General features: G+C 46.8%; 1 protein-coding gene across 1 annotated transcript; it reads right to left on the reverse strand.

Moving 5' to 3' along the window:
* Positions 1-6,615: 6,615 nt before the first annotated feature.
* On the reverse strand, positions 6,616-9,360 carry LOC123160414 (putative receptor protein kinase ZmPK1). The gene has a single exon (XM_044578233.1). It carries the CDS (start codon positions 9,320-9,322, stop codon positions 6,779-6,781), a length of 2,544 nt encoding a protein of 847 aa, XP_044434168.1. The 5' UTR covers positions 9,323-9,360; the 3' UTR covers positions 6,616-6,778.
* Between the last annotated feature and the right edge of the window lie 1,016 nt (positions 9,361-10,376).

The following is a 10,376-nucleotide window of genomic DNA, read 5'->3' on the forward strand; positions in this document are numbered from 1 at the left end:
TAACTTCAAGAGTTAAAATGCCAGTTTTAGGAAAAGTCACAAACTCCTTCAAACTCCTCACAACAATACCAGGAATAACCTGACAAAAAACATCAAGCTATCAGAAATAGAATAAAAATTCAAAACTATAAATAGAAGACGTAATAAAAATAAAGGAATAAACAGAAACAAAGAAAAAACAATGGAAAAAAAATCTGACCATATGATGACCATTAACATTCATTGAATCAATCCTGTGAACAAAAGGACAACAGGGTATGTAGTCATCATCAAATAGTTGACACCTCATGAAATACATCTGCTGATAATTAAAAAAAACACCACGGGTGTAATAACAACTCTCAACAAGTTCCTTCTCGGAGTCGCTCAAACCATGTAGAGCTACAAAATATAATTACACAGGCTCAAGGGAACAGAAAAATCAAAATGTACAATAAAACAAGATAAAAACTTCCTTAAAAATAAACCTTACCAACAGACGGTAAAGGAGACAATGCATCTCCACGACCAACACGATAAAAATCAATACCAATCCAATTTCCATAATGTTCAAGCCTAATGGTCATTATATCACGAGGACGAACACCATAATCACTGACCAATCGTTCCTAGGAAGGACCAAGGAATTTGCTCCTCACCCGACCATGACTAAACAGAACACCATACAAATAACCCTCATTGCACCGAAGAGCAAGATCAGTATCTTCATCACCCTTCCTTATGGCTAAAGCCCTACACTCCTCGATGTAACGAGCAAGATGAGCTCTAACACTGCATGGAACATACTGCACAACAAATCAACACAAGGATCATAATCAAAATCTAAACAGCATGGGCAACACCAAAAGAAATAAGCATGTGTGCCAAAAATTGAACAACTATAAAATGATTTTCTTACAACACGCCTCCAACAACGCCGATCCAGGACCACATTGAACCCATCTACAGAAGAATCAACAGAAGAACACGTGCCACCAGGCATACGGCAAAAAGGACAAGCCATAACTGCAAGGAACACAATGGTTATCAAGAACTAATCCCACAAAACCCAGTTGAAACTTGACATCTGATAGTGTTGGTAGTCCCCACCCGTAACTACCCCATAAATCTCCATATCCCGAAAATATAATGGGAACAAAAAGAGAAACGATAAAGGGAAACAAGGAACCCACGAAGGCAACCAGTAGGGAACGGCGATATCGCGAAGGGGGAAGCACGCTCGACGATAAAGAAGGACCGCCATAAGAGCATGCAACAAGCGCGGCGGCCGGAACAGCTGCCGTCGTAACAACAAGACAAGAGCAGCGGTGGCGGCGGGCGGAGACGACGGCAAAGAAAGAACAGTGCTCGACGAGGGTTCGCCCACACCAGAGAGAAACAGATCTCAAAACAGATCAAAAGGTATTATAAAACATTAGAAGTATAAGGATTAAAGTGAAAAAAGGAAAAACCACAAAGGGAAACCGAAAACCGGAAATCACGAGAGAACCCGTGCGCGCGCCAAGTGTTGCGCACGGAGCGCATCAGAAAAGTCTCAGGAGCGCTCTGCGCGTGACACTTGGCGCGTGGGGAGCGCTCCCCGACTAATCGTTGCGGGGAGCGCTCCTCAATTAGTGATTTCGCTGTAGCGTCCGTACAGGCGCTTTCGCCAACTGGCGATCCAATTGGCCGACCCACTAAGAGTTTTTTTTAAGAAACCATTAAGAGTTTTCGAACGACGGCCTCAGAATTTTGCGAAATCACTTCAAGTACTCCTTGCAACGATCAATTTGACCTTCTCAGGTTGCGACCATTGACACGCTTGGCGCAGTGCATGTGTGTCACTCGTCGCAACCAGAGAGTTTTCTCTTTCCCAAATGTACGCCCACACGTGTGGCATGTTTGCACTTCGCCCACATGCGTTGATCCACGTTGATTTTTTGCACGAATCCTAAAGGAACTTGTTAGAATTTCGGTGCCATGTGGGCATCATCGTGTGTGTGGCAATTAGAAAGTTCGCCCACACGACCCGCAACACGCGGTTGCCAGCTATGTCGTGTGGGCGAATCAGTTCTTGCCCACTCAATCACCACCTAGTCCACGTGCGTGTGGATGAACTGTTTTTCATCCACACGACGCTCGTATGTTGTTAGATGGCAACTGTAGTTGTGCGTATGTGCCACACGCGCAGGATGGGGATGAGTAGTAGTTGTTGGACGTGTGGCATGAAGTAGTTGCGCCCACACGTGTGGGCAATTCTCATATTCGCCAACACCTAACCCGTGTGGGTTGCCTCCTGATTATGCCACATAGGGCGAGTGGGCGCATGTCTAAGATGCCATACATGTGATGAATATCAGGAATTTTTTTTCGTACATCAGTTTATTTAAAATGTTTTGTCTTTTAAACCGTGCATCAAAATCTCGAACTGTTTTCATCATTGGATTCCTTGCGTTGAGCTCTTCAAAACTAGATCCCATGTTGATAGATTTTGACGAACTTTTATTTTAGAAAAAACCCGGACTGGGAGCACGTTGTTTTCCCTTTCCGAATGAGGCACGACCGTGCCTCTCGCGAAGCACAACGGTGCTTCTTGCGGAAGGAAAATAAAATAGAAAACACGTTTTTTTGTGTTCGATGCCTCTCGGAAAAGCAAAACCGCGCCTCTCATGAAAGAGAAAAATAACAGAAAATGGATTTTTTTTCCAGTTTCCGAGAGACACGGCCGTGCCTCTCACGGAAGAAAAGAAAAAGGAGAACACATTTTTTTTTGTTTTTGAGAGGCATAGTTGTGCGTCTCGCGAAAGCAAAACCGTGCCTCTCTCGAAAGCAAAAAAAACACATTTTTTCGTGCAATTGTTTTTTGGCTTTGTTGTCCAAAAGCTAAGGAACACCGATGAAAAACAAAAAAGTCGAAAAAACCCGGAAAAACCCGTTTAAAAAACTGAAAACGTGTGCGGAAAAAAAAATCCGAAGGGAACATCCAGAGCGTCACACGTAGCGGCGGCTGAGAGCACGCCAAGTGGCGCGCTCTCAGCCCATCGCCAAGTGATTGTTGTGAGGCTCCCGAAGGAGTGCTCGTCAACTAGTTCCTGATTTTGGCCAGCTTCCAGAAGCTTCCTAGGCCGGTTTTGAGAAGCTTCCAGTCCTGGTTATCTATTCTGTTTTTCTATATGGTTTTCATTCCTTTTTTTTTGGTTTTTTCTTTCAAGTTTTTTCTTCTTTTTCTATTTTTATTTCCTTTTTTTTCAAATTATGAAATATTATCAAATTCTCAAACTTTTTATATTTTTTAAAATTACATGGTTTTTTCAAATTTGAAAACATTCTTCAAATTTATGATTTTTTTTAGTTCGTGAACCTTTTCTTCAAAACACGTGAACTTTTCTAAAATTTGCAAACTTTTTTCAAATGCATACAACAACATTTTGATTAGGGGTATCCTCAGTAGTGTGGTTAGAGTTAGTAGGAGGGGTGCGTACAACAAACTTATACAAAGCGGTATAATGGTGTTTTTTTTAATATGTTCAACCGGCTCATGGGAGTGCGACTTACGTCCTATGAAAGGGTTGTCGAGGGTGATGCCAAGCACACGAAACACTTAAGAGTGTCATCGCTCTTGACCCGCAACTCCAGACTAGTCTGAGCCTTGGAAGGTCCCTTAAGAGTTTACCTGTGAGTGAGTGATTTAAATGCTCATGGGGGGCCTTATATAAAACCTAGGAATCCTTGACAAATGACCAAGCATATCCATAAAGAAAGGAGGTGGAAGGGTAAATGTAGATAAGTTTTTGTCCTTTGGCCCATGTGCCTTTAGTTGGGCTATAATTCTTTTTTGAGTCAATTACACCACTGGTGCTAAAACTTGGCGTGAAAAATCATTTTAGTGCCAAAACTTACGGTATACATTGAACTAGTGCTATAACTTGGCTTTGACGTGCATATACGGTGCAAATCGCATTTGTATACAGACACAATGCTGACTAGACGTGCCGTGTGGCATGGGACCCACTGTTAGCCATTAAATGGTATAGATATGGCTTGTGGCCTGTTATTTTGTGATATCCCATTGAAATTATTTTTTCTCACAAAAAGGCCACTGCCACATGTCGGTCCCATCTGTTAGCGAGCAAATATGTGCAAAAATGGTGGTTGATGGATTTTGAACTCGTGATCTGCAGCATGGATGCGCATCTGCCTAACTAATGGACCAAAAACCGTTTTTCATACTAAACGGATACACACTCTATATATTCGGTACACCTTAAGCAGGATCGACACCCTACTGACCATTTTGCACTGTTATTTGTTACAAAAATTATAAATTATATGCAAATTATAATTGTGCATTATAAACAAAACAAACTGCAGAATAAAAATGAACACTTTTATAATACATAACTATTTTATTAAAGGCATGCAAATTTAAATATATTTTATCATTTATTTAAATATATAGAAAAACAAAAAATACTTTGATATTTTTATTGAATATGAAAATTATTACGTGCATAATTTTATAATTTACAATTTAACCATATGGATAATTTTTAAAATAATACGTGAATATTTTTATAATGTAATATTATTATGTATATATATTATTTATAATATAAGATTATAATTTACATATATTTCATAAATTTCTGAAGAAAAAGGGTGGGTCGGTGGCTACGCGCACCTGATGACTACATGTCACTGGTTTGAATCCTAGCCAACGATTTTTACATTATATGAATATATGTTTCTTAAAACATGCACACTTTTATAGACTACATGGGTGTTTCATTAAAACTATGAAGATTTATAAACTTATATAAGCATTTATTAAAATGTATAGAAAAATTATTAAAGCATGAACAGTTTATATACTACATTAATATTTTGGTAAAACTCTGAAGATTTGTTTCTAAAAAACTGTGAACATTTTAAACTTATGTAAGCATTTATTAAAATATATAGATTTTTTTTAGAAAAATCTTAAGGCATGACACACGATTATGATTTACATATTAGTAAACAAGATTATAATTTACATATAGTTTAGTTGTTGTTAAAAATATAACACTGCAAAATGGTTTAGGGTCTCCAGCTAGCTTAAGTGTGCCTCGATATATAAAGTACATTTGCAAATATAACAGAAAACTGTTCTGGGTGCATTTGTTAGGCATGAGCGCCTCCACCTTGCAGATCAGGGGTTCAAATCCTGTTGGCCACAATTTATTTTTGAAAAATATAATTCCGAGGAGTTTTCCATAAAATAACAGGACACACGCCCTATATATGCCACGTGGCGTGCCTAGTCAGCTCCATATCCATCTACAAATGCAATTTGCACCGTATATGTATGCCAAAAACAAGTTGTAGCACCAATTCAATGTATGCCGCAAGTTTTGGCACTAAAGTAATTTTTCACGCCAAGTTTTAGCACCTCTGGTGTAATTGACTTTTTTTTTTAAAGTTGGGCTATAATTCATACATTATTTCACTATATTTTAGTAGTTACGTCACACATAAAACATTTCATACTTATAAACTACAACCAATAAATAAAACAAAATCTTCTTTTCATTAAGTCATACAAATGAACTTACTGATACACTCAGAGAACAAATTTCGGTCTTTGTTACTCAAGACAATTACTTTCACTTACATATAGAAGGTCATGACTAAAATGTCAGCGTTTTCGATGTTCATGAAAATTTTCCGTGAGTCAGTGGTCTAGAGACCAGAGATGTGTACGTCCCAAAATACATTAGCTTGGTGAGAACCACCAAGAGGAAGTTGCAACTTTAATACTCCCTCCATAAACTAATATAAGAGCGTTTAGAATACTAAAGTAGTGATCTAAACGCTCTTATATTAGTTTACAGAGGGAGTACAAGTTACATACGGGTGGCTACGTGTCACAGGGGTTACATATGGCTGTGTTTAATTGGGCATTAGTGGGGTGCATGAGCCCACCCTAAAATTAGGGGATGTTTGGTTTGGATAGAAAGAAGTCTCGTAGGAATACGTAGATGGTCTATGTAAGTCTAGCATTTTTGAGAGACTCCGTGTGAACTATTAAGATTTGTGGGTCAAAAATGCTAGATCTACGTAAAACCTACGTGAAGCTACATAACTTGCCTTAACTTATCTCTTCGTCCCCCATTTCAACCGGGGGTGGGGCCCCTCCCCTTATTTCCTTTAACCAAAACGTGCCACCTAATCAGTTACGTTAATTATCTAGGAATCCTTAAGTAGTTGTTAATTAAAACGGTCATAGTAGGAAGTACATACATTATTTTTTGAACATCGGTACATACACAAGCGCTCATATATACGCGCATACACTTACTCTTATGAACGCACACACGCACATCCTACCCTCATGAGCACCTCCGCGAGACCGAGCCGGCATATCATCTTGAGATTTTACGAAGTCATCGTAGGCGCCTCGTAGTTGGCGGGAACGTCTCCTCCCACTGAAAGCGTATCGCCGGAAATCCTGAAATAAATTCAGGATAAATGCGAGCACTTGAACCCTGATGGGTTGACGATACGAGTGTCCACCTAAACATCCAACCGTAGGTTGATTCGCAGTACATACATTATTAGTCTATGTTATTATTACCTTTAACATATCATGCAAACTTTCATTTATTTATTTAGGTGCAAACATACGCATATTTGCGTTGAGGTGTCTAAATCTAAGTTACTCCTACATGCCCAGCCTAAAACAGCATTCCTTCATACACCTTTGTAGTAGCAACATTACCAAACTTCTCGTTGGCAGATGTTACTAATCACAAGAGATTCAGACGAAGTGCAGACTACTGATGCCATGGGCAGGAACCGGACACACACGGCGCAGGGACGCCGAGCCTACTACATCCTGCGCGGAGAGAAGCTTTTGCACAACGGCGTTCATGCTCGGCCTCCTGCTGGGATCATCGTCCACGCACGAGACCGCCACCTCCAGCATCACCGTCGCCTGCGAGCGGTTGAAGTCACCGAGCAACCGCGCATCCACGAACTCCTCCAGCCACGGCGCCGACGCCGACCGCTCACCTTGGCACTCCAGCGTCTGGTCCTGGAACCACGCTACGATCTCCTGTAGATCCACGCGTGCCTCCTCCTCCTCATCTCCGGGCACGCCCTCCAACGCCGCCCACTCGCTGACCCTCTGCCCACGGAGCAGCTCGAGGAGCACGACGCCGAAGCTGTACACGTCGGCCTTCCCGGTGATCGGGAGGCTCAGCGCCCACTCCGGCGCGACGTACCCCCTTGTGCCCTGGACACGGGACGGCGCCTGGCCGCACGCGTCCTCTTCCCGGTTCAGCAGCTTCACCAGGCCGAAGCCGGTGATCTTGGGCTCCTGGTCGGCGTCCAGCAGAACGTTCTCCGGCTTCATGTCGCAGTGCAGGATCCACTCGAGGCACTCGTGGTGCAGGTAGGCGAGCCCCTTGGCGACTCCGACGGCGATCTTGTACCTCGACGGCCATCCCAGCGCGGGCTCCCCGCCGAAGAGGGCCTTGGCCAGCGAGCCGTTCTCGACGTACTCGGAGACGAGGAGCCTGTGCGAGCGCTCGGAGCAGAAGCCCCATATCCGGACCAGGTTCATGTGGTTGATCCGCCCGATGACGCTCAGCTCCGACCGGAAAACCTCCTCGGCCTGCGGCGTCGTCACCTCCACCAGCCGCGTCACGGCCACGTCCCGGCCGTCGTCCAAGACGCCCTTGTACACCGCCCCCGACGCTCCCCTCCAGAGCTCCTCACCAAAATCGCTGGTGGCGCTGGACAGTTCGTCGTACGCGAACTTCCTGAAGTGGCTCATCGCCAAGGTGTAGCCATCGTCGTGGACACGTTGGACCGCGGCTGGGTCGGCTCGGAAGACGAACAGGTATCCGGCGATGATGACGACAGCTTCCACGACGAACAATCCTCCCATGAAGCTGTACAAGTAGACGAACTTTATCTTGCTGCCGCTGAAGTTCTTCAGGTGACGGGAGGGCGAGTAGCCGACGGTGGCGTTTCGTTCTTGCGCTGTGCCGCAGTCATGGCCATCGAAGCGCAAGCGCAACACGGACGACAGGTTGAGCTTCTTCTCGACGCGTGTAGGCACCTTGAAGTACGTGAACTGAATGGGGTCCGCGCTCCGACCGTTCCACAGAGAGGCCTTTGTGTAGCAGAAGCCAGGCCCCCCCTTCTTGTAGGCGAACGCCTCGCATCTGCAGTCGTCGATGCACAGCTGCCGGCACTCGTCGATGGTGGCCTTCTGACGGAACTTTTTGTCGAACCCCCAGTAGTCCACGTTCGCCAGCTCGGCGAAGAACACGTCCTCGCCGCACTGGATGTCGAACAAGCGCCGGCAGCCTTTGCTCCAGTCGCCGGGGTCGCTGGGCTCGAACCCCTCGGGGCACGCGCACGCCGGCCCGGCCGGCCCGTACGCGCACACGCCGTAGCGGCCGCAGATCCCGTGCACGCTGCACTGCCGCGAGAGAGCCACCCACGTGACGCGCCAGACCCCGCCGCCGGCGACGTCGAGGCTGTACGCCCGGAGGTTCCCGTCGTAGTCCAGCGTCAGCCGGCGCAGGACGTGCCCAGCGGCGCCCATGTCGGAGGCGGCGAACCGCAGATTGTCGCTCGCCGTGAAGCGGCCGCGGTCGTCGAGGCTGCCGAGCCGGCTGCTGTTAAAGACCGTCCGCTTGTTTTCCACCCACGTCTTGAAGGGGCTAGGCCAGTAGTTCATGTTGATCTCCGGGCCATCGTACACAAGGTTGAGGATGTTGAAGTTGTCAAAGTAGAAGCTGTAGTAGCCGGAGTAGGTGGAGCCCCTCGCCTTTGCCGACACGAGGCGCGCGTGCCGCGTGATGAGCTGCCCGGGGAGGAGCGTGTCGGTGGGCCAGTCGAAGCTCTGCCACAGGGTGCGGCCGGTGGCGTCGGACACAACGAGGTTGCCGGTGTCGAGCAGCTGCGCGCGATCGGCGCCGGTGCCGCTGGTGTTGGTGCTCCACGTGGCCAGCCCGTCGAAGTCCCGCAGCACCAGGGTCCCGTCCCGGAGGAGCTCGGCGCGGGAGCCCATGCCGTTCACGGGGGCGTCGCGGTTGGCGGCCCACGCGAGGGTGGGCGGGTCGGCCGAGGCGGTGAACCAGACGGCGAACACGTAGGCGTTGCTGGCGACGCGGTGGAAGCCGCACGAGAAGTCGCCGCTTGGGGACACCAGGCCGTCGTCCCCCACGGCGATGGAGCCGCGGCGCCACAGGATGCTCGTCCGGCGCTGATCATCGCTTGCCGCGAGCGCAACGCGAGGCAAGGTCGCCGCAATGGTGATCACTAGGAGGATCGCGAGCGCTCTCATCGTGATACCACCAGCTCGCGAGCCGTGGTGTTTGTTTTTCCAGTGTACATGTGCACGAGAGCTAAGCTGGTCCAGTTTTTATATAGGATGTGGCTAGGGAGTGTGGCGTTTTGGTGGCCGAGCACCGTGCAGGCCGGTATCTTGCGCTGTGGAGAAGAGCGCTGCGATGTGTGTAAGCTTTTTGTGTCAGATGTATACGGTAGCAGCTGATTAAAAATACATGGGTGCCATGGGCTGCTGTGCCAGAGTTGTACGTGAGCGTAGAAAAAGTCCACTGGTTAGGTGCTCAGGTAGCACACCTTTTTCCAGTGAAACGTGACATCTCATCGCATTTACTATAGAAATACCTACCAGCCTGCGTTCGGGGATGGGCTAGAACACGCTCTCCGGCAAGAACATGTATATAAGAAAATACTCGCTGAAGCTTGCCAATTCTTGATAAAAACAGCGATACAGATTACACCGTGCTTAGTTTAAAATAGTAGACCATACATGCGAGGACACGTGGGGAAATCATCTAGTTTAGATCGCTAATAACTAATGTAAACAGTGACCTGCTGGGACTAAACTTGGATAGAAATACTTGGTATTTGAGCAGCTTCGACGCCTTTCAGGTGCGGCCAATGAGAGCCATTGTGAGGATAATGCTGACTATGGTGTTCACCATCAACGCTCTGGTCATCCAGTTCGGTCCTCCCCTCGCGTTTGCGTGGACCAGCGGCACCTGGGCCTGGTACCCATAGTTGGCGACTTGCTGCCTTGCGGCGTTCTGCGCCCGTAGCACAGCTGCTTGACGCCTTCTTAGACCAACTCCACCGCGTGACCCCAAACGGACGTCCGTTTTGTCCGGTTTTCGTCCGTTTGGGTATGGATTTGGGGTCGTGTCCAGGCATGTCCTAGGATACGGTGGCCGTGCGCCCAACGCGCGGCTGCATCCATTTGACCCATTCTGTCCGTCAGGGCCAAAAATGCCCTAATTTACATCAAAACTAGTTTTCAACCCAAATATTTGTCTGAAAATTAAAATAGTTTTACAACCCAATTGAAATTGTTT

The sequence above is a fragment of the Triticum aestivum genome, chromosome 7B (assembly GCF_018294505.1).
Source record: "Triticum aestivum cultivar Chinese Spring chromosome 7B, IWGSC CS RefSeq v2.1, whole genome shotgun sequence".
NCBI classification, from domain to species: domain Eukaryota; kingdom Viridiplantae; phylum Streptophyta; class Magnoliopsida; order Poales; family Poaceae; genus Triticum; species Triticum aestivum.